This window comes from Chiloscyllium plagiosum, unplaced genomic scaffold (genome assembly GCF_037043375.1).
Source record: "Chiloscyllium plagiosum isolate Xiang-an unplaced genomic scaffold, Cpla_swu_hap1 HiC_scaffold_11, whole genome shotgun sequence".
Lineage (NCBI taxonomy): Eukaryota > Metazoa > Chordata > Chondrichthyes > Orectolobiformes > Hemiscylliidae > Chiloscyllium > Chiloscyllium plagiosum.
In genome coordinates, this window is record NW_028270149.1 from 20,367,727 (window position 1) to 20,393,678 (window position 25,952).

General features: G+C 40.0%; 1 protein-coding gene across 1 annotated transcript in view; it reads right to left on the reverse strand.

Moving 5' to 3' along the window:
- The window catches only part of ar (androgen receptor), a 237,269-nt gene that overhangs the window by 64,961 nt on the left and 146,356 nt on the right, over positions 1 to 25,952 (reverse strand). Inside the window, exon 5 of the mRNA XM_043705049.2 lies at positions 13,546 to 13,690. Within this exon, the coding sequence (XP_043560984.1) occupies positions 13,546 to 13,690 (145 nt within the window). The remainder of the gene's footprint in view (positions 1 to 13,545; positions 13,691 to 25,952) is intronic.

Here is a 25,952-nt window from a genome sequence, read left to right on the forward strand (position 1 = left end):
TTTTAACTGAGGAAATATTTGCAATAGGGTGATTAGGGAAAGGCTGTTCAAGATGGTCAAGTTAAAATTGTTGCAAAAGTAATGCATAGGACCACCACACCATGGAAAGTTTTGTTGCAGAATGACTAAGGCAGATACCATTGTATCATTAGACAAGTTGTCAGCAGTTGAAATGGAGATTTCAACATGACGGAGTTGGAGAACAGTGGGATCAATTTTAGATTGTGCTAGCAACGAATATTGGACATAAGCCAAGTCATTTACTAACAATTTTATCTATGATAGCATTCTTTAACTCACCTATTTTAAAAAAATCTTATCTGAAAGGCACAAACCATCACTGTGATGGAATATTCTCTACCTGCCTGGATGAGTGCAGCTCCAAAAACACTCTAGAAACGTGACACTCTATGCAGGACAAAGCAACAGCTTGACTGGCACCACATCCACAAATATTCAGTTACTCCACCACTGATGCTAAGTATCAATATGTATTAGCTACAAAACCCAAGGCAGGAATTCCCAAAAATTCTTATGTAGCTCTTTCTAAACCTACGACCACTGGCATCTAGAAGGACATGAACAGCAGATATGTGGGAACACTACCATCTGCAAGTTCTCCTCCACCATCCTGACTTGGAAAAATATGCCGTTATTCCTTCACTGTTGCTGGATCAAAATCTCAGAATTCACTCCCTAATGGCTTTGTGGGTCTACCTATAATACATGGTCTACAGTTCAAGGCGGCAGATCACCACCTCCTTCTCAAGGGCAACTATGGACATGCAATAAATGCTGGCCTACATTTATTTAAGCAGATGTCTAACTAACAGTTTTAGAACTCTTGCTAATTTTTCTTCACTTTCATCATTTTGACTTGGAGCTATGAACTGAGAGCTGAAGATGACTTTTGAGGAGAACAAACTGATAAACTGATATTTGCTTATGAGGCCAGGCCTGGAAGTTAACTGCAGGTTGATTCCTGTTCACTGGTGCGACACCCATGTCCCGTATGTGAAATGAAATAAGCCTGCAATACGATCTTCAACATCATTCTATTCCTTTAGATCTATCCAAACTGATATTTGAAGTTAAGCTACTCAAATGATCTAAGGAAATAATTGTAGCTTCCATTCAAGTCTGTCTAAAACATGTCAGTATCTGTTCAGGAAGTAATATTCCAAAGAGGTCAACCTAGGGCAATGAATCCAGTGCTATTCCAAAATCTCCTTTCAATAATATATTCATTGCATTTTACAGATTTCATCCAATTTAAAATACATTTGCACCATACTGAATTTACATTGCTGCATGTCTACCGAATTTCATGACAGATCTAGGTATTTCTGTAAACATTGCTATAAATTTGTTATTTCCCTCTCTTTATTTGAGTCAATTGATAATCTAGCAAGGATACATTCAGCTTTGCAACAAGATTATTTAAACTTATTGGAACCAATAGGGATTCAAGATGATTCCATTTGGGACTCTAATTATTCTCCCAGTCTAAGATCTGAGCTTCTCTTTTTCAATTATTATCAACTTTTAAAATTTTGCCTTGGATCCCATTGCTGTTAACTGTTTATTCAGAGATCTTTAATGGGGAATTCAAGGTTTTTGGCTCAGTCCAGATTTCTAATAACGGATTATGAAGCCATTCTTCTGGAATGTGAAAATAATTTGCTGAACTGCAGTGTCCTGACGGAGAACTATGGAAAGACAAATTTTCCAAACTGTAAAGGCAAATAAAGTGAGAACATTTCCTGCTCAACAAACTGTTTTAAAACAGACTATCCTTCCTTGTCCTTTTCAACTTTCAGTAGTATCTAACATAGTTTACCAAACTATTCTTTTGTAATGGATGCCCACTGTTACCAACTGAGTGTGTTGCTTTCCTTGCTTCCATTCTTATTCAAATGAATCCAGAATTTACTTCAATGGTTTCTCTTCTTACTCATGTACTGCTATCTCTGGCACTACCAAGGATTAATTATAGGCCCCTCTCATGTGCTGCCACTCAGTGATATGTTCATAAAGCACAGTGTTAGCTTTGCTGATGACACCAAGCTTTACTTGGCCATCATTTTTCTCAATGTCCATATTGTTGTTAGATTAAAAGACTGCTTATTTGACATCCAGTACTACAAGAGCAGATATTTCTTTCAATTAAATATTAGGAACACTAACATGATATTTTTCAGGCCTGCTTCAATTCCATTTCCTCAATACCAACTTCATCCTTCTTCTTTCGATAGTTTGAAGTTAAATCAGACTGCTGGCAACCATGGTACTGTTTTTTCACTTAACTTGAGCTTCTGACCACATAGTTGCACTATCATTGCCTAATTCCACCTCCATAACATCACCCAATTTTGCCTCTGCCTAAGCTCTCCTGCTGTTGAAACCTTTGATTTCTATCTTTACCTTCTGGCTTGGCTATTCCAGCCACTCCTGGTTATTTTCCCACATCTGACTCTCTGAAAAGTTGAGGCGATCCAAGACTTCATATCCTATGAGTGGCACTTTGGCTCAGTGGTTAGCACTACTGCCTCACAGCGCTAGGGACCCCATTTTGATTCCAGGCCGTGGGCAACTGTCTATGTGGAGTTTACACATTCTCCCTGTACCTGCGTGGGTTTCCTCTGGGTGTTCCGGTTTCCTCCCATCGTCCAAAGATTTGCAGATTCGGTGGATTTGGCCTTGCTATATTGCCCATAGTACTCAGGCATGTGTAGGCTAGGTGCATTTGTCAGGGGAAAGGAAGAGTAATAGGGTAGGAATGGGTCTGGGTAGCATACTCTTCAGAGGGTGGGTGTGAACTTGTTGGGTCAAATGGCCTGCTTGCACATTGTAGGGATTCTATGATTCTAACTTGTATTAAGCCCCATTCACCTTTTAACTCTATGCTTGTTGATCTATAGTGGCTCTACAGGGATCAGTGATGGCACCCCCTGCTGTTTGTAATATACATAAATATTTGGAGGAGAATCTAGGTGATTTGATTAGTAAATTTGCGGGCGACACAAAGGTTGGGAGAGCTGTAGGTAATGAGGAGGATTGCCAGAGAATACAGCAGGTTATAGATAGAACGGAGACTTTGGCAGAGAAATGGCAAATGAAAATTAATCTGGACAAATGTGAGGTAATGCATTTTGGAAGGTCTAATGGAGGAGGGAAGTATACAGTAAATGGCAGAACTTCAAGGTGCATTAACATAGAGGATCTAGGCATCAGGGCCACAGTCCCTGAAAGTGGCAACACAAGTAGATAAAGTGGTCAGGAAGGCATATAGCATGCTTTCGTCAGTCAGGGCACCGAGTATAAAAATTGGCAAGTCATGTTGCAACTCTACAGATCTTTGATAAGGCCACATTTTGAATACTGCATAAAGTTGTGGTTTACCAGAACGATATAAAAGCTTTGTAGAGGGTATAGAGAAGATTTACCAGAAAGTTACCTAGTTTGGAGGGTATTAGCTATAAGGAGAGATTGAGTAAATTTGGTTTATTATCATTTGAACATTGGAGGTTTAGAGGCAACCTGATAGAGGTTTACAAAATTACAAGAGGCATGGATAGAATGGATAGATAGAGTCTTTTCTTTTCACAGGGTAGAAATGTCAATTACAAGGGACACAGGTTTAAGGAAAATGGGAAAAGTTTAAAGGAGATGTGAGAGGCAAATGTTTTTACACAGAGGGAGCTAAGTGCCAGACATGCGCTGCCAGAAGTGGTAGAAGCAAATACAATAGCAATATTTAAAAGGCATCTTGACAGATACAAGACAGGCAGGGAATAGAGAGGTATGGATCACATGGTGACAAATGATTTTTAATTTAGAAAGGCATCATGTATCAATGCAGGTTTGGTGGCCAAAGGGCCTGTTCCTATGCTGTACTGTTCTTTGTTCTCGACTAGAGATATATTGATTTTAAAATATCCATTTCTTGTTTTCAACTCCCTACTCTCTATCTCTGCATAGCATCCAGATCTAGAATCCTTTGAGATAACTACATACATCTAAATGTATTTTTTTTTGAGCATCTCCAATTTTAACTCCTGTATTGGCTACCTAGGCCACAGGTTCTGAAAGTTCCTTACTAATTTTCTCTACCTAATTTGCTTTTATCGTTCAAGATACTTCTTTAAGGCTCCTTCTTTGACCCAACCTTTGGTCATTTAATCTAATACCTCTCTGAGGTTCAATATGATAACTTTTCTGTACTTGTCCAATGGGGTTGTTTTACTGTCTTAAATGAACTATGTTAGTATAATCTGAAACTAATGACGGTTGGAGTTCTATGCCTTCTTGGGAGCTTCAACATTCTGGGAATACAAGTCTATGAGTCAATACTCTTGTTTTGTGCTCCTGCTGAAAGCATGCTTAAAGGTCCATAATGCTATAACACTAATATTACAGCTCCATGTTGTGCAATTAGTAAAATTGTCATCTGCAGGAGATTAACTAATTTGATAGGCTTTAATGTTAGCATTCTGTAGGTAGATTTATCAGCTACTTCATATTTTGTATTAAATTCCTTGGGATTAAAATCTTAAATTCTATATTTTCTGTTTGGAAAAGATTTGAAGGACAACTATGGAATCAGTAACTTTGAATGATGTATTGAGTGAGGCATTGCTGACTAATAGTGTGCCTGGAATACTTAATCCCATCATTTCATAGTAGTTTCTACATATCTGAAGGGAAACAAAATTTAGGGTTACAAGGGGAGTACAACTGAGTTGATCTTGCAGAAAACTAGCATGGAAATGTTAGAATGAATGGGGCCATGCTGTGCTGTAACCATGCTATGATTCATCCAGGATTCGTGTAAAGTTAAAGTACCTATTGTATACGATTGTGAGTTATTAAACTGTCTCCTTTAATTTAAAGTAAAATGGAAAATGTAATTTGCCACTAGTTCGGCCTGACTATAGCCCAAGTAGGGCTGAAGTTAAGCCTTACTGAAGTTTAACACCTGAACACGAAAAAACAGTAGAGCAACTGGTGTGGCCATGGCTAGACTTACCAACTATTAGATTCTGAGTATCTGGAGAGTAAAAGAAAGACTTAAAGAGAAAAACAGTGAATATGTGGTATTCGAAGAGATGGACCTTATTGAAATTTAAAGACTGAGAAATTACCTATAGATACCTTGCTGCTGGAGTCAAATTGATTTATCAGTCTGTTTGGGGACAAAACAGCATTTTTAAATCAAAATTCTTCCAGCATTCAGTGTTTGCTGACTACAACAAAAAAAACTGTCTTATTTATTGAAACATCAGCAGTGTCTCGACACTAAGAAAACATTTGCCATGAAGTACAGTTCGTGACCGGGGCTTGTGCATGGAGTGTTTAAACATAAGGAGGCTGCTGTTCTGCAGTTAGTCTTCGTTTCTGGATAACGAAGAATGTTTATGCTCTCACCACCTCCCACAGGCATATTAGAAAGATTTGCCTCCCTGCCAAATAAGGATTGCAACTTCTGTGGGCACTGAATCCTACAGCTAGTAAATTCAAAGGATGTGATCCCAACCATTGTGCAGCAAGACCTTCTAACACTGTTGTATAATGTGTTTAATATACAAGTCCAAGAATAATTCACAGGAGCATAATCAGGCTGCAAAGGATGCAAAGAGTGACAACATCCTGGTCAGAGGCGAGCTTGAAGGAGAATTTTAAAGGCTGAGGAAGAAAGTATAGATCAATGGAACATTAAATCCTGGATAGCTAAAAGCAGGGCAGCCAAAGGTGATGAATGAAGGGATATAGTGGAACTCACAAGAAATGACAGTACAGGTACAAATGGGGGAGGTAATGGGGTAGTGTTAGGGTGAGGGTGGGTCAGCGAGGTAGGTTTGTGGGGTTAGAAAAGGCTATAGGAGTGCGGTCATTAAATAACTTAAAAACAGATGGGAATTATAAATTGGTGTTACTGAGTTCCTTGGAGTTAAGTATGATAACAGAGCGGGAGAGTGAGATTAAGTGGTTGGAACTTGATGCACTATAGACTATAGCAGCAGGACATTGAATGAGTTGAAGTTTACCAATGGTGGAAAATTGGAGATTTCCCAGGAGAGCACAGGAGAAGATGATTTAGAAGTTGACAAATGATGAAGGCTTCAGTAACAGCTGGAATGGTGTAGGACTGATGTAGGCAATGTTGCAAAGGTGGAAAAAGGCAAATTTTATGATGGAAAGACAATAGACAATCGGTGCAGGAGTAGGCTATTCTGCCCTTCGAGCCTGCACCACCATTCAATATGATCATGGCTGATCATCCTTAATCAGTACCCTGTTCCTGCCTTATCTCCATAACCCTTGATTCTACTATCCTTGAGAGCCCTATCCAACTCTTTCTTAAATGAATCCAGAGACTGGGCCTCCACTGCCCTCTGGGGAAGAGCATTCCACACAGCCACCACTCTCTGGGTGAAGACGTTTCTCCTCATCTCTGTCCTAAATGGTCTACCCCGTATTTTTAAGCTGTGTCCTCTGGTTTGGCACTCACCCATCAGCAGAAACATGTTTCCTGCCTCCAGAGTGTCCAATCCTTTAATAATCTTATATGTCTCAATCAGATCCCCTCTCAGTCTTCTAAACTCAAGGGTATACAAGCCCAGTTGCTCCAGTCTTTCAGCGTAAGGTAGTCCCGCCATCCCAGGAATTGACCTCGTGAACCTACGCTGCACTCCCTCAATAGCCAGAATGTCTTTCCTCAAATTTGGAGACCAGAACTGCACACAGTACTCCAGGTGTGGTCTCACCAGGGCCTGTACAGCTGCAGAAGAACCTCTTTGCTTCTATACTCAATCCCTCTTGTTATGAAGGCCAGCATGCTGTTAGCCTTCTTCACTACCTGCTGTACCTGCATGCTTACCTTCATTGACTGGTGTACAAGAACACCAAGATCTCTTTGTACTGTCCCTTTACCTAAATTGATTCCATTTAGATAGTAATCTGCCTTCCTGTTCTTGCCACCAAAGTGGATAACCATACATTTATCCACATTAAACTGCATTTGAAAGAATATTGCATTTGAAGTTCCAGACAGGATCAAATAGATCACCAAGGTAGTGCTTAGCCTGGTTCATATGGCACAGTGGTTGGAGAGATGGAAGAATATACTTGAATGGACAAAATAATCTGGATTTGCTAGTGGTGCCAAGGACTAAGAAATCAAAGAAACCAGCAAAGGACACAGTTAAAGGCTATGAAAGAGGAAGGTGATCTGCATCAAAAAGTAGGTTGTAAAAGAACAGGTTACCACAATTTTAATGACAAAGAATTCACAAACTCCATGCACTCTTATTGGAGGTGAGGGCACAGAGAAAAATGATTGGATTTAAAGGAGATTGTTAGTAGCAGAAAAAAACTAATACTTTAATTAAAGTTTAGCCTACGCCTGGAGAAAACTGCCATGGGCCCTCAGATGGATAGAGTCCAACAGCAGGAGGCCCTTCAGTTCATCGAGTCTGTGCTGAGTTATTTTCACTAATCCCATTTTCCAGCACTTGCCCCACAACCTTGAATGTTATATTTCAAGCACGCATCCAGGTACTTTATAAAAGTAGTGAGGGCTCCTGTCTCTATTACTCTCCCAGTCAGTGCATTCTTCACGTTCATAACTCTCTAAATCTTCTGCCATCAGCTTAAAAGGTGTGCCCCCTTGGGATGCAGAATTTAAAACATTTTAAGGCATTGGTAGATAGATTCTTGATTACCAAGGGATGAAACATTATCTTTCCCTTAATATACTTATAGAATATTTTGGAACTCTCCCTAATTTTACCAGCAAGTGTTTTCTCATGCCCCCTTTTTGCTCTTCTACTTGCTTTCTTAAGTTCCCCTCTACACTTTTTATACTCCATGAGGACCTTTGTTAATTTATTCCTTTTGTACCTGCTAAACATCTCTCTTTTCTTTCTTATTTAGCTTGAATATTCCAAGACATCTAGGGATTTCTAGGCTTGTTGGTCCTACATTTGACCCTCACGGGAACATTTGGACCTCAACTCTCCCCATTTCCCTTTTGAACACTCCTCAGTTTCTTGCTGCAGATTTTCCACAGGTAGCTGTTCCCAGTCTACTTTAGTCAAATCCTGCCCTATTTTAATAAATCTACCTTCCCTAATCAAAAAAACTTTCTTTGCAGACCATCCTTTTCTATAACAAGGTTTAACTATACTGTGCTGTGGCTGCTATGACTAACATGTTCCCCAATTGCCAGCTGACCACATATTCAACTTCTTTTTCCAGAAGTAGCTCTAGCACTGCACCTTTCCTTGCTGGACTTCCTACCTGTTGAAATAAAATGTTCTCCTGAACACATTTACACCTTAATTACACTTTACACTCTAATTATTCCAATGAATGTTGGAGAAGTTGAAATCTTGGAAGTAAGTACCTTATTCCAGCCCCATGAACTGTCTACATATCTGCTCCTTTTTTGCCTGCTGTCAAAAGGGGCTTTGGACAATAGGTGCCTATTTGCACCTATGCCTCCTTTATTCTTCTAGTGGAAAGTGCTTCTCTGCTGTGTACTATATTGAGGCTCTGTTGTGTGTTTGAAAAATGGCGGCGGGCTCCTTTACATGTTTAGGTCAATGTATTTTCAGAACTTGGCAGCACTTTACAGCTTTCAAGCTGAGAGTTTAGTTGGTTTGATTTGCAGTACACTCTGTACTTTCTTTACAGTCAGAGTGAATTTACTACATCACTCACATGCCACCTTGGATGCATGAATATACATGGCTGTGCCTACAATTTTAGGAATTTTGATAAAAATCTAATGATTGATTAATTTTCCTTTTCTTTTTCTATAATTCAGCACTCCAGTGCTCACACTTTGTTTCAGTTATTTACTGACTGAGTTACTATGGTCAGTCTTTATACTTTGCTGTTATTCTCTTCTTGCAAATGTTTTAATTGTGTTTCTTATTTGAAGATACTTCCTTTATCTTTCCAATGATCTCTACCAATTGCCTTCTTTTGCTTTAATAATCTGTAATGGCACCTTTTTTCTCAGCTATTTCTCACTCAGGTATTGCAGCTGTAAAGTCACCATAGAACCAAGGACCATCGGGCTGTTCTCATTAGATAGTGAGAATATTTGGTAGCTTAACTTGAGGATCACCACACCTCAGCAAAGGGGCAAGGTTGAATTGAAGGGACCTTCATGGTAGCCTCATGGATCGAACCTGGACTGTTACTGTCACTCTGCGTCACAAACTGACTATACAGTAAACTGAGTTAACCTACACCTGTAGGCACCAAATCAAGAGTTGAGAAAGGCTACAACAGGTAGAATGGGAGTAGTCTTAATTTGACAACTGATGGCATTGAAGAAGGGACGTCTCAGAACATCCTTGCCCATGACTTGTAGGCAAACTGTCATCATGTTGGGTTTAAGTTGCTCTGTGTGGTTGTGGAAACTATATGCTAGTTGAAGCTTTTAATTGTGTGTGGGAAGGATACAATGGCAGAAGTAATAGTCTGAACGGGGAAGTTTGTCAGCATTCTTTTGTAAATTATTTATATTTATGTCAAGATTATCTTTTAGGGTGTACAGACCGGAAAAAAATCATGGTAAATCTGGTGATCGCAAAGTTGAAGAAATACCCTATGGGTATGAGAAATCTTGGTGCATGATAAACGATCATGAAGATTGGATCCAAGAATTATATTTTTCTTGCAACTTGATTGTATTGATATGTTTCTGCAAAAACATCTGGTATGGAATTATGAAATTTTTTTTACAAGTATCAAAGAAACAACACTAACTGAATATCCTAAGAATATAAAGATCTAACCATAAATTATAATATTTGACAGAAACAGTTCAAAAGAATAATGTTTTTTACAATTATAATGTATAGTAAAATGCAATACTTTTTTAGTTAATAAATTCTGTCTCCAGTAAGTATTTGTATCTTCCGAACCAATGTCAACCTAATAAAATTTCTTGACACATAGTACTGTGATGTTTCTATTGTTGGCATTGTGAATAAAGAGTCAGTAATGTAATTGTTTATCAATATTTTGAGATAGCTATCATAATTTTGCATTCCATTCGTTTTGCATCTAAAGCTGAGTGTTCTCACAAGTATGATTCTGATGAATATAAAGTTCTACAGTTAATATTTAGTATATTGTTTGGTGTTCTCTTTTGCATTAGATGTTAACTGAGGCTGCTGCTCAAGTGAATGGAAGAGGTCATATGACACTACTCAAAGAACAAAATTCTGATACCACCCAATGTTCTTCCTTTGAGCAGCAGGACAAGAAACAAATCAGCAGATCGTTTGCCCATGTGCTGTATGTGGGCCCTTGTGCTCAGATGGCCTCCATGTTCACTTTCATAACAAAGAATACAGTTCAAAAGTAATTCATTCACTTTGTATTCTCATGAATGCCTGAAGGTACTACATAAATTCAAGTTCCTAGTTTGCCTGAACCAAAGCGTATTACTTAGTGATTCTATCCATTGGCATACATGGGTGCAAGACTTTGTGGTCCTGAACGTAAATCCAACAGTTAAGCCAGGATCATACCACTGGTGCCCTCTAGTGCTGAAGCTGCCAGGATTGTCACATTTCAGTATTGTGACAGCATCCAGCTTTCCTTGTTTACAAGTTAAGTTTGTTGTCTTTGTTTTACTGCTCTCTGCCCACCATGAATATGGCTGTCTTAGAAACATACAACTGAAGTGCTGACAGTGTATTTAAAAGTGCACTAATTGCCACTAGGCTTATAAACAGACAGTGCAATGTTATTTTCTTTTGTAGGCATGTCCTAAAAAATCAATTATTTTCTCTTTTTGAAAATCCTTAGCTGACGTTAATTGACTTCATGATCTAGAAGCTAAAATAGAAGCCTGCAAGATATACAAAATATAGTAAAAAAAGCTAAATTATTAGAATTGCGGCAACTGTAGAAACATTTTATGTGATGGATACCTTCAAAGTGAGTTAAGACTGAAAATCTGCCTTAATATTGCGTAATGCAATGACTGAAAGATAACATAAAATCCTTCAGCTGGAGTAAAACATTCTGATGTAATTGTGTCTGATCTTTATAAAATATGGAATAGAAACCAATTGTAAATCACCCATCTTGATCGTGAATTGCTGTATTGACTTTTATGCACATGCTCTAATAAAGAAAATAATGAGCACTTTTTTTTCTAAAATGTCAAAATTGATGGCTTTGCGTCCTACAAAAAGAAACCTGAAAGATAAACTGTGCTGATGTAAATTTGCTTCCCCTAATCTACAAACTGTGGTAAAAGGAGATGAACTGATCCAATTCATATTGGGAATTGTAATGATTAGATAATAAAAATACCATTTGGCACAAAAAGAAATAGAGATATTTGCGCTTATACTTGACGGAATATATGAATGCTAATCACATGTATCATCATTCACCTCTAACATCATGATACCATTTCATTTGGATGCCGAAATACAATGTTCTCTTACAAAATAAAAGTTTTTTTCTCTTATAATGTGTTGCAGATTGTTAAAAGAAAGATTATTTAGATTTCCACATATAGCACGAACTTTCAGAAGTCAGAAGCCTTTAAGCAGGTTTGAAATTGCAGTCCATTATTTGCAATGAAGCTGCTCTGGGATGCTCTCCTACAAAATTATGACTTTTTGCTTTCTGACTAATGAATGGCAAATTTTGGCCTGCACACTTGCATTTTTCTGACTTCTTTCTTGTGAGCATAATTTTCTGCTGCAAGCACCAGATCTTCATACCCACGTATTTAAGAAATTTGTCCAATCCTAGAATTCCCACTCCTTTTATATATTGGCAAGTCTTATCAACATAGTCACAAAATAATACTTTTTGCAAGTGACATCCATAAAATTGAGAAATTGGCTAACATATTCAAGCTCAGAAATATGCTGACGTATCATTCCAAGGGACACTAACAAATTCAAAGATATTAAGGAAATGTATGAATATTGAGCATGTTTTATGCAAGATGGTTCAACCAAACTGGAAAAAATTGTGCAGAAGCCTTCCTGAAAATTTAATATTCATCCCACAATTTTGGTTGCTTAAAAATTGTATACACACACAGTAATTGTACTTTTCCTTAAATCTAGACATCGTCGTTTATTTCCAAAAACAACTCCAGATTCTGTCCTGAGTAAGACTTTTGATCAATGCTACAGCATTTCTAAAGGAAGAGTGAAGCTATTCAATATAATATAGGATCATAGTCTTTTAAATTACATCACAACAGGAAGTTAGTTGCCCATATTTTAGAAGTGTGGGTGGACAAAGCCAAAGTACTCCAACCCATCATATTATTTCTCCAAATATTTCAGAATGCCAGAAGGTTTCCAGAATGCCAGGCAGTTACAGAGGAGAAAAGAATTGCTGCAACGTTTAATGGGTGCATTTGCAAAGCTCACAACTCAAGAAGTCAAAAATGGCATTTTATAATTGGCACATGTTAAAAACAAATACTACAATGTAAATTTATAAATTTAATGATTAACATGAACAAAAAATACAATACCAGTATTAGTACCAATTTAAATAAAAGTAAAATTCAAACAATTTTCAATTTGCACACATTTTGGCAGAACCTGACAATTTGGTAACTTTTTAAAACTTCAGATGAGAAACCTGACTAATTCAGATCTCCATTGTCAATGATATCCAATTATAACGGGGGTGGATGATTAGACTATTGTCATCCCCATAATGAGTATGGGGAACTTTTGAAAATTACTTGATCGAAACAGTAAAAGAATTGTTATTAGTGAGTTTTGAGAAGATTTGTAGCTCAGGTTGAGGTTCTGGATGTAGGTTTACTTGCTGAGTTGGAAGGTTCATTTTCAGACATTTTGTCACCATACTAGGTAACATCTTCAGTGAGCTCTGGATGAAGCACTGCTAGTGATACCTCCTTTCCATTTATAGGTTTGGGTTTCCTTGGGTTTCCTTTCTAAATCTATAAATAGAAAGTAGGAAACACCAGCAGTGCTTCATCTGGATGCTCACTGAAGATGTTACCTAGTATAGTGACAAAATGTTTGAAAATGAACCTTCTAGCAGAGCGAACAAACCTATATCCAGAAGAATTGTTATGTTTGAAGAAACACACTTCTTTCTTTTGTAAGGCCAGATAAAAGTACTTTACAATAATAAAAATTTGCTGTATACAATTTTCTTTTGAAAACTAATTTTAGCTTTGCCTGTTAAAAGCTTTCATTTGTCATCAGTTTTAATTCATCTAACAATATTAGATATTCCTGCACTGTCAAAAGTAGCAAACAGTTCCCCACAAGGGAGATTCAGCATCACAAGAAGCCACGACAAACTGAAGGCATGGAATATAGCAGACCAAACATCAAGGATTTAGAGTCAAGCTTATAAAATGAGGTTCCTTATTAGGGAGGGAAGACTGTCACAGCCAATAGGATATATTGGTTGACTATTTTGGCAAATCGCAAATAAATTCTGTAATTTTAACTTACAGTCAGTGCACAGCACACTCCTAACAGAAATATTTTCACTTACTCATTAAATACCAAGTCTGGTGCAAAGTAGAGCATTCTGGAATTCACAATTCTATAAGACCTCCATCCCATTGCGAAGACCATAACTGCCATCCACGAATACTGTATGAGACTCATTTGGTCATCCACATGTAAATTGCGAAAACCTGTAGACAAGGAGCACTTCTGCTGAAATAATGTTGAATGATAATATGTACTGATCAGTACACAGCTGTGCAAACAGCAGACCTTCTTAGCAGAAAAAACAAAGAGCAAAAATTAACTATAGTGCAAATGTATACATAGATATTTGGAGTTTTGTGCACTAATCAGGTTGCATATTTTTAAACACATTCTCAAACTCATGGTTAAATTACTGTGCCAGTATTGATTCAAACTAAATTCAAATGCTGTTTATATTTTCATTTCATTACGAGCAGCTAAGTCTAAGCATGGTCATCTTATCTACATAAGCCATTTTTAGGGAAGTTTCTAACAAATAATTGTAGTTCCTGTTAATTTCTTGAGTTATAAATGGTTTAGATAACAGCTCCTCACTTGAAAAAAAAGCTTAGGCATTGCTGTCAACAAATATGTGATAAGAGCCAAAAATAGTAACAGTGAGAAGGTAAAATGTTGGTATATGCTGCTGTTTCGGTTCATTTCTGAATTGCTATAAGATAAATCTATTATGCGACTGATAAAGTGCTCAATTTATGCAGGAGACCAATAACCAAAGATCAGACCTTTAACAGTGAAGTGTTATATAGCACAGTAACTTTCTTTGCTCAATGCATTCAGTTCAAATGGATCTTGTGCTGCTGCAGAGCTTGGAGTGAGAATATTGGACTTTTCATTGAAAAAACTGCATGTCTTGTCCTTATGCAGGACAGGGACTGTATTCAGTGCAGTATCAGTACTGGACCTGGCAGCTAAACCACATGTGATGTCACGCTGAATGCAAAATTCACCACCAAATACTATCTTTTGCTGCACATTAAAGCTCCCATATTTTGTACTGTTAATGATTGCAGAAATAAGCCCAATTGTGGTAAGGTTTAGCAGAAAAGCATTAGTATCACCTTGAGAAGAATTTGCAGTCAACAATCTAACATGCATATCGCACAATAGCAGTCAAAGTCAGCCTGATCATAAATTTTATGTGTAGAATTCCTTCCAGTATTGGTGTGCAAAGTTTCAGCAGCTTGCTGCCCACAGTTGTACCAAAATCATAAATGTGTTATTCAGTCGGACCAATACTTTCTAAGATTAGTTGCTAATAGGAAAGGTACGAAGGAAACAATTCCAAAAACTTATTAAATTTGCAGATGTCTTAAATCCAAAGGATTATGAACTGGACTAATTTGGGCAATCTATACACGACTTTATGCCCATTACAAACGATAAAAGGATTACTGTATTTCACCTTGCATGTAATATCTAACCACTAGCATAGACTCATGCATTTCAATGTGTACTTACTCAGTAGCTTTCACAGCAGCTTCATTTTAAGAAAGCCATCTGTTTTACCGATTTTGAAAGTCAATAAAGGGTGGAAAGGACTACCCCAGTATAATCAGGATGATCTTTGCAGATCAGACCCAAATGTCTATGTACCAGCTTTGGATAGAATGTAAGTATTTTAAAGCCTGTGTTTCAATCAGAATTATCAAATTGGTATTTCAAAACCATTCTTTAAAAGTCTGGTCTGATAAGACTTACAAATCCAAGCCTCACCTCCACCCTCTCCAATTCTGTAAAGTTTGACAAAATAACCTGCATGATCTAGAACTTCACTCTGAAAGAGATTTCAATGTACAGATCAATTACCAGAATGTCTAAGACAAGTCACAGCACGGTTAAAAAAGAATCAAAAATGTCAATGAGTAATGAGTAGCAATATCAGCAGTGCAGTAATGAAGGCTGCCGCGCCTTCCAAGGAGTGCTAAATCCATATCAGTTTTTAATAGGATAAAGTAACTGTGCTGTATTCTTCTCATGCTCAATGGTTCAAATGAGCTATTAGCATGTTATACTGGGTAACTGTATGTAGTATAGGGCATTTATTTCTCATATTATATAAAGTTGGCAATTTAAGCTAAAATGGTATTTTTGCTTGATATCAAAGCCTCATTTTAAATAATTTAACATTAAATCTACCACTACTCTGAAGGAGATTTCCTGTGAAAGCAGTGCGTGCGCTGGCAGACAGCAGGGTTTTAGCAAATAGAGCTAGGGGTCTACCAGCTAGATCTCCTTGGAATATACAATGCAAGTACTCTTCATGTGAATCAGCCCCTGTCTAGTACTGCAGTGAGTAACTGATGTTGCCAATCATTAAGCCACTTCCTCTCATGCCTGGCAAATTGTAAACTTCTGAAGGGAGAGTGGTCATCACAGACTACCTACTTTTTCTGTTTTTAGTAAGGTTTGTAACATGAGTGATAAAATAAATTTTCTTAAATGTGCAATGTCCAAGTCTACAACAGTTTTTATGAGTAAATATATGTTTTGATTAACTTTAGGACTTTATCTCATTCTAACTGGAGCTCACAGTTGATTAGGAGCTCATAATTCCGTTTTATCAACGGAAAACAGCAAAATTGTTTGTGTGATCGATAAGCTTTGATAGTCCAGTAAACCACAAATAACCTTTTAATAACATATAAAAGGATGTTCCAGGCTTAATTGTTAACAAAATTGTTATCTCTAAACTTGACACCTCCATCCCTCTCCTGACCAGATTTTTCTCTACTCCAAAAACCTTTGAGATAATTCTATTCTCCATGTCTTAAATTTCACCAAATCCTATTCACTGACTGGCTTGGGGCTCACTGAACTACAGAGGGTCCCAGTCAAACCATGTCTCAATTCTAAAATTCTCATCCTGTTTTTCAAATTTCTTCATGGACTGCTCCCTGTCTTCTTCCTTTAAAATACTCCATAAAATATGCTCTTCGACCAAGCTTTTGGTCACATGCCCTCATATCTCTTCGTTTGTCTTATAATGCTCATTTGAAGCACCTTGTGATGGTTTATTACATTAAGACTGATTTACAAATACCAGTTGTTGTTGCATTATATATCAATTTATTCGTTGAATGCCATACTTAGCAATCACTGTTGTGGTTCTGTTCGCCGAGCTGGGAATTTGTGTTGCAGTCGTTTCGTCCCCTGTCTAGGTGACATCCTCAGTGCTTGGGAGCCTCCTGTGAAGCGCTTCTGTGATGTTTCCTCCGGCATTTATTGTGGTTTGTCTCTGCCGCTTCCGGTTGTCAGTTCCAGCTGTCTGTTGCAGTGGTCGGTATATTGGGTCCAGGTCGATGTGCTTGAATCTCATCCACAGATTCAATCAATAAGCACATCGACCTGGACCCAATATACCGACCACTGCAACGACTGCAACACAAATTCCCAGCTCGGCGAACAGAACCATAACAGTGATTGCTAAGTATGGCATTCAACAAATAAATTGATGTATAATGCAACAACAACTGGTATTTGTAAATCAGTCTTAATGTAATAATTAAAAAGTTGAGATTTGGGTTAGTGCAGTGGTAGTGTCCATATCTTTGAGCCAAAAGACAAGTCTCAACTGCTCCAGAGGTGTGTAATAACATTTTTGGACAGGTTGATTAAAAAATATACAAACAGAAAGATTAAGTACGAGGACAAGCTTGATTCAGGTGAACATAGGATAAAATAGCTCTAGTTGTCCAGTGCAAGCTTTTGAAATTGATCTCCAACTCTTTTAAACTTTGTTTCTGCTGTCATTGGATGTTCTTGCCTTTTTCTGACATTTACTATTTATGTACGGACCTCCAAATATTCATTTCTATTTCAGTGCCCTTGGTACATCTTTAAAAAAAACTGAATAATGCAGGATAACTTTGATTCCAATAATTGACGCCAGGAAGCAGTCTCCTACATGGACATATGTTATAAAGAAAACGCATGAGATCCAAACAAAGATGCTCCAAAGTGAATGTCTAATGTTGCAGAATATGGTGGCAGTACAACACAAGGCCACTGTGAATGGTAATTAGTGCAGAGTGTTTTGGATCACTTGATGAACTGATGAAATCTTTAAATAGTTGGTTGAAAAACGTGTTGAATGTGTATCCCATATTACTATGGGACTTACAACTGTCATTTGGTACACAGATGTTTCTATGTCATCATCCATCTGCATCACTGTCGAGGCCTTGTCCTGTTCTTTATTGCAGAGTCATGCAGCAAACGATGAAAATCTTGGAGACCAAATGTACTATGAAGCACTCTGTTATCTGTCAGGATATTTAAGTGCTGTTGTGATGCCAATATGTTTTACAAACATTCTGGGAAGTAAATGTCTTCTTCTACATTGGATTCTTTTTCTGATGTAACACACCTGGGTTGAATAGGATCGTCTTGGTTTATGAATGGCAACACTTATTTGATATCAAAGACCACCTTCATCCTTCACACTCAGAGCCAGTGTCTTCAAATGAGAATGACACAGATAAATTCCTTAGAATGAAAACTTTGTGGCTGATACCTGAAAAGCAGGCATCACCCATCATGATCTGGAGTTCTTAATCTATGCAAAATCATTTGTTTAAAACATCCATGTTCAGCAGATTGTTAGTTATTTCAGATATCACTTGTGCTAGCCCCAAGGAAACTGGTTATATCAAACTTGAGAGAGTAGGTGACTTTGACTGCCACTAATAATGCTATTCATGTGCTGCAAATTATCTGTAGGCGTCCTTCTTGAAAATGGTGCAATATTGAAATTGTTTCTGTGCCGACCTGGAGCTTGATGAGGCAGTTCCTGTTAATCATGATATTGCCAGGTCTAGCGAATGAATATCTAGAACACGCGTGTGCTACTATTAGGTGTAATAGCCAATTAATAGTGTTGCCAAATCAAAATGACATTTGCGTTTACAGAAAGAAATATTAGAATAATAGTTTTGCTCCTGCAAAAACCCAGAGTTCTGAACTAATGACACAGAATCATGAGTTTTGGCTACTGCTCTATTAACCCAAGTTCTGAACAGAACTTATGATTCTGTATAAGTTCAAATGCAACAAAATTATTTTATCTGATGTCTGGGAAATATGTACTACCCATCATGTTCTGGGCATTATTATTCCTGCAAAATCCCAGCACAAAGTTGGGAAATTTAAATTCTGTTAATTGACTGATTAATAAAATCTGGAAAGAAACACCAAGTGAGAGTAACAGTGACCATTAAGCCATTGAATTATCACAATTATCTAATTCTGGAAAGTCTGTCTATATACAGCAAAGTGTCCATTACTGCAGAATACATATTATCAATATAGCGAACAATTCAAAACTGCTGTAAAACAACAAGAATAAAACTCTCCAGTTTGTATATTGCTTCATTTTGACACTGCTTTTTCTCATCTGTCCTAATAAGTTCCTTACCTAACTTGGTGTCGAATTTCATTTGGTAATGCTTCTGTGAAGTACCTTGGGCCTTCTTATCATATTAATGGCACAATATAAATGCAAGTTTTTTATTGCATGGTTTACCTTTTCAAGGTTTAGCATGGATCATGTGTTTATTTCTTTTAACAGAACATACTGTAAATACCACCTCTCAAAACAGAAAACGCTAACTTAAATAAAATTATTACACAAGACTTGGAACTTAACCTCTGCCTTCCCAACATTCCTCCATTTGTCATGGAGAAAGAAAATCATAAACTAGGGATCGCAAACACATCGCTGTTTCACGGAAGATCTGCTTTATCTCACTTTGATGCCAATCTTTGAGTCTTCATAATAGTTCAAAAGAAGCTCAATTCAAGTTCAATGAGTAGCTATTAGGCATATTCCAGACCTCTGCCTTAGTACTGGATCTAGTAAAAATTATGGATTGATCTTTTCAACAGGAGATTCTGGCAAGTGTAATGATTATTTTAGTGGGCTGGGTTGGATGGAGGACTTTTCTTGGGGGAGGAATGTCTATGGAAAAATCTTGTTGGTGAGGCAGTCTGTATCCTTAATGTTTCTCAACTTCATTTTCAAATCGAATCTTCTAGCCTGCTGGAGTATGCTCCACTTTTGTCTATTTTTGTACTTCAGCTTCTATCTTCCTCAGCGCCCACATCAATGATTAGAAAAATAGGTTCATTACAAAGAAAATTAGAATTGAATTCTGGGGCTCTTCTGGTGCAGTGGCAGTGCCCCTTCCTCTGAGCCTATAAGGCCTGGGTTAAAGTCTCAACAGTTTCGGAGGTGTGTAATAATCGCTCTTTACAGGTCGATTAGAAAAACATATAAAAACAAGAGTTTAATTTTGCCCTTATCAAGCTTTGCAGGTAAATTAATCAATTAGAAAACATGGTTAACTTACTGTATTTAATAGATGAAAAGTTACTATGGATGATTTGGTGATGAGAAAAAAATGTCCAGTTGTGTAAGAGCATTTCTGGACATCAAAATAAATTTTGTTTTTGCCCAAGAGGGTGCTGGCTTCTAGACAGAGAAATTGTCCAGAAGGGCAAGGTGGAAACTGATGCTTCTATTAAACTATAGATTTACAATAAAATCTTTTGCTATCTAATTAAACATACAGAAAGCATTGTCTGAAGCAGACAGATCTGATGATCCCTCCTCCAACTGCCTCCAAGCTCATATTCTCCCAACCCCATACAGCTCGTTTCTACCTCCTTCCCAAAATCCACAAACAGGTCTGCCCAGGCAGAACCATTGTTTCTGCCTGCTCTTGCCCCATAGAACTCATCTCATCCTACCTCGACTTAGTTATTTTCTCTCCTTGTCCAGTCCCCTCCCACTTACATCTGTAATTTCTGTGATAATTTAGGTTGGTTTCAGAATTTCAAGTCTGCAGGCTCCCAGCCACCTCCCCTTCACTATGGAAGCGCAATCCCTTTACACGTCCAACCCTCATCAGGACAGTCTCAGGGCTCCCCACTTCTTGCTGGAAGAAAGGCCTGAAAACACCCCATCCACCACACCCTCCTCTGCCTGGCCAAGTTTGTCCTCGTTCTGAACAACTTCTCCTTTAACTCCTTTCACTTTCTTCAGGTCAAAGAGGTGGCCATGGGTACCTACATGGTCCCCAGTTATGCCTGTCTCTTTGTGGGATACATGGAACATTCCTTTTTCTGGTACCCACCCACACATTTTTTTTTTATTACTTCCAGTGTGGAAACAGGCCCTTCGGCCCAACAAGTCCACACTGACCCTCTGAAGAGCAACCCATCCAGACCCATTCCTTTATATTTACCTCTTCACCTAACACTACGGGCAATTTAGCATGGCCAATTCACCTAACCTGCACATTTTTGGACTGTGGGAGGAAACGGAGCACCAGGAGGAAACCCATGCAAACACGGGGAGAAATGTGCAATCTCCACAGAGACAGTTACCCAAGATGGGAATTGAACCCGGGTCTCTGGCGCTATAAGGCAGCAGTGCTAACCACTATGCCATTGTGCCGCACATCTTGGACTATACACCCTCACATCCTATTGTGTGTAAAGACGCTATTCCATTTGCTCAGTTTCTCTGTCTCCACTGCATCTGTTCTGATGATTCCAACTTTGACAAAGGAGACTCTGAAATGTCCACCATCTTTCTCAATTGAGGATTCCACAGCACTACAGTTGACCTCAGCCAGGTCCATATAATCTCCCACACGTTCTCGGGTCAATGAATTCAATACACAGAGTGACATCGAACAATTCTTCCGCCGCCTTCGCCTCCGTGCCTTCTTCTTCAATCAAGACTCCCGCCCACCCTCTGACGACCCCTTCTCCCACCTCCAACACACCCTGTCCACCTGGACACCCCGTGCTGGCCTCCTACCTGCCCTCGACCTCTTCATAGCAAACTGCCACCGCGATATTAACCGCTACCTGAACTCCCACACCCCTCCCACCCACTCCAACCTCTCACCCTTGGAACGCGCAGCCCTCCACTCCCTCCGTTCCAACCCCAACCTCACCATCAAACCAGCTGACAAGGGAGGCGCAGTAGTAGTTTGGCGCACTGACCTTTACACCGCTGAGGCCAAACGCCAGCTCGCAGATACCTCCTCCTACCGTCCCCTTGACCATGACCCCACCCCCCACCACCAAACCATCATCTCCCAGACCATCCATAACCTCATCACCTCAGGGGACCTCCCATCCACCGCCTCCAACCTCATAGTCCCACAACCCCGCACCGCCCGTTTCTACCTCCTGCCCAAAATCCACAAACCTGACTGCCCCGGACGACCCATCGTCTCAGCCTGCTCCTGCCCAACCGAACTCATCTCGGCATACCTCGACACGGTCCTGTCCCCATTAGTCCAAGAACTCCCCACCTACGTTCGTGACACCACCCACGCCCTCCACCTCCTCCAGGATTTCTGCTTCCCCGGTCCGCAACGCCTCATCTTCACCATGGACATCCAGTCCCTGTACACCTCCATCCCCCATCACGAAGGACTCAAAGCACTCCGCTTCTTCCTTTCCCGCCGTACCACCCAGTACCCTTCCACTGACACCCTCCTTCGACTGACCGAACTGGTCCTCACCCTGAACAACTTTTCTTTCCAATCCTCCCACTTTCTCCAAACAAAAGGAGTAGCCATGGGCACCCGCATGGGCCCCAGCTCTGCCTGCCTCTTCTTAGGGTATGTGGAACAATCCATCTTCCGCAACTACACTGGCCCCACCCCCCCATCTTTTCCTTCGCTACATTGATGACTGTATCGGCGCTACCTCGTGCTCCCACGAGGAGGTTGAACAGTTCATCCACTACACTAACACCTTCCACCCCGACCTCAAATTCACCTGGACAGTCTCGGACTCCTCCCTCCCCTTCCTAGACCTTTCTGTTTCTATCTCAGGCGACCGAATCAACACGGACATCTACTACAAACCAACCGATTCCCACAGCTACCTGGACTACACCTCCTCCCATCCTGCCCCCTGTAAAAACGCCATCCCATTCTCCCAATTCCTTCGTCTCCGCCGCATCTGCTCCCAGGAGGACCAGTTCAAAATACGTACAACACAGATGGCCTCCTTCTTCAAGGACCGCAATTTCCCCCCCGACGTGGTCGACGGTGCCCTCCACCGCATCTCCTCCACTTCCCGCTCCTCCGCCCTTGAGCCCCGCCCCTCCAACCGTCACCAGGACAGAACCCCACTGGTCCTCACCTACCACCCCACCAATCTCCATGTACAGCGCATCATCCGCCGTCACTTCCACCACCTCCAAACAGACCCCAGCACCAAGGATATATTTCCCTCCCCTCCCCTATCAGCTTTCCGTAGAGACCACTCCCTCCGCGACTCCCTTGTCAGATCCACACCCCCCACCGACCCAACCTCCACTCCCGGCACCTTCCCTTGCAACCGCAGGAGGTGCAACACTTGCGCCCACACCTCCCCCCTCACTTCTCTCCAAGGCCCCAAAGGAAACTTCCATATCCGCCACAGATTCACCTGCACCTCCACCCACATCATCTGCTGCATCCGCTGCAGCCGGTGTGGCCTCCTCTATATTGGGGAGACAGGCCGCCTACTTGCGGAGCGATTCAGAGAGCACCTCTGGGCCACCCGGACGAACCAACCCAACCACCCTGTAGCACAGCATTTCAACTCCCCCTCCCACTCCACCGAGGATATGCAGGTCATTGGACTCATCCACCGCCAAACCACAACAACGTGACAGTCGGAGGAGGAGCGTCTTATCTTCCGACTGGGAACCCTCCAACCACAGGGGATGAACTTGGACTTCACCAGTTTCTTCATCCCCCCTCCCCCCACCTTGTCTCAGCCGAATCCCTCTAGCCCGGCACCGCCTTCCTGACCTGCAGTTTTCTTCTTGACCTCTCCGCCTCCATCCTACTCCGACCTATCACCCTCACCTTGACCTCTTTCCACCTATCACATTTCCAACGCCCTCCTCCAAGTCCCTCCTCCCTACCTTTTATCTTCTCCTGCTGAACACTCTCTGCTTATGCCAGAAGAAGGGCCTGTGCCCAAAACGTCGAATCTCCTGTTCCCTGGATGCTGTCTGACCTGCTGTGCTGTTCCAGCAATAAAGTTTCAACTTTGATCTCCAGCATCTGCAGACCTCACTTTCTCCCCATATAATCTCCCACAACTCAGCCCTCACACCCTCTCTGCCCTCCCAACACAGTGAAAGGGACCCTCTTTTCCTCACCTATCATCCCACCACATGAACAGGATCATTAACCGGTATTTCTGCCACCTCTAGACTCATACATCCCCTCCCCTCCCTTGTCAGCCTTCCACAAGGACTATTCCCTGGGGCACCCTGATTCACTCCTCCTTCACTCTCAACATCTATCCCCACAGCCCCATGGCACGTTCCCCTGCAAAAAGGGGTAATACCTGCTCATTTAATTCCTCCCTCCTAAATATTCAAGGGCCCAAGCACACCTTCAGACGAAACAGCGCTTTACCTGCACTTCACTCAAACTATGAGATGGAAATGTGTTGCTGGAGAAGCGCAGCAGGTCAGGCAGCATCTCGGGAACAGGAGAATCGACGTTTCGGGCATTAACCCTTCTTCACTCAAACTAGTCTACTGCATTAATTGCTCACACTGTGGTCTCCTTGACATTGAGGAAACGAAGCGCAAACTGGGTGACTGCTCAGCAGAACACCAACATGGTTCTCAGCTAACTGAGCTGGTTGGAACTGGAGACAAGCTACAGAGACACAGACAGAGGAAAAGAACACAGAGGTGTGTGTAGTTGTTCTCCCTAGCAGAAGCTACCTGTTCTCTTTCCTTACTTGTTTGAGTGTATGTATATATTTCTAAGTAGGGGACAAGAAGGTAATTTAGGTATTAGTTAGTCGTGTCATATGTCAATGGTATATATCTGTTTACCTGTAGCTATAGTATAATTACTAAATTTAAAAATAATTTTGGGATGGTCCATGCTTTCTATAAATCTTGGTCTGAAAATCAGGTAAATTGGGTAACTGTAAATAAGTTAAACAGTTGGCACAAGTCTGGGAATAGCAGGACTTATGTTAGACTGTAACCGCAGACAGTTCATTTCCAGAAACCTTAGATATAACTGCCACTAAATGTAACTTAAGAGCCAAATCAATTGCTTAGGAAAAGGGAGTGATCCTGCATACCAGCGGCCAGATTAGGGATCTCTGAAACTGCATGTAGTGCCAGATGTAGAGGTAAACTAATGTAAATATCTGTAATATTCCAAGATACAACTTTGTTGCATCAACTATTAAAACAAAATTCAAATTATCCATTGATTTTATACTGATATTGGAATTGACTGTATATTCTAAATGAAATTGTGTCATCATTTTTTTCCCAAAAGCCTTGGTTTGGGATTCTTTTCTCTTCATGTTATGGGATTTTATAGGGACATAACACTGGTGTTTCCCTCTCTTGAATTAAAAAAGGCTAAGCAGTGACTCGCAAGAGTTTTTCAAAATTAAGAAGCTTTTTGACATAGTTGATACAGTGAGAATGTTTTCTCTTGTGGGTAACGGCATAACTTCAGGCCATCATTATAACACAGTCATGAAAAAAATCCAATTCAAAATTAAGAACAAACTTATTTAGTAAAAGAGTGGTGAGAATGAGGAACACCAGGTGTAGTTGGAACAAATAATATTGATGCATTTAAGGGGAAAAGTCAAAGAGCCTGTTTCTTCTCCATACATCCTAATTTACTGTATTAATTTATGGGATGTGACAGTTACTTGCTAAGAAAAAATTTACTTCCCATAACTAATTGCCTTTGACAAAGTGGAAGTAAGTTAGCTTTTCTTGAGCCAGTATTGTCCTTGACATGTAGGGATATGGACCAAATGCAGGCAAATGGGTCTATTTTCTCTTGGTAAACTTCGTCAGCATTGACGAGTTGGACAGTGCTGTTTCAATGCTATTTGGCTGTATGACTATTAATCTGGCTTCATTTCTCTCCTTCTTCATTCCTGATTAGCATATTTGTGCTTGTTTTCTTTTAATTCATAACTATGTGATTAGATTCCAGGAAATTTTGAAAAATCAAAGCCATTGCTTTCATTATTCTTGTACATGCTTTAAAACACTAACATGAAGACCATCAGGTCCAGGAATTTGTTTAGTTCATATAGGATTAATTTTTTCAGTACTATTTTGTTTACTAATAATTTCCTACGTCGTCAGTTCTACACCAAAACTGTGAATTAGACAAGACTATTGAATTTAGTCATAGACATGTACAGCACGGAAACACACGCTTCGGTCCAACTTGTCCATGCCGACCAGATATCCCAACCCAATCTAGTCTCACCTGCCCGCACCTGGCCAATATCCCTCCAAACCTCTCCTATTCATATACCCATCCAGATGTCTTTCAAATGGTGCAATTGTACCAGTCTCCACCACTTCCTCTGGCAGCT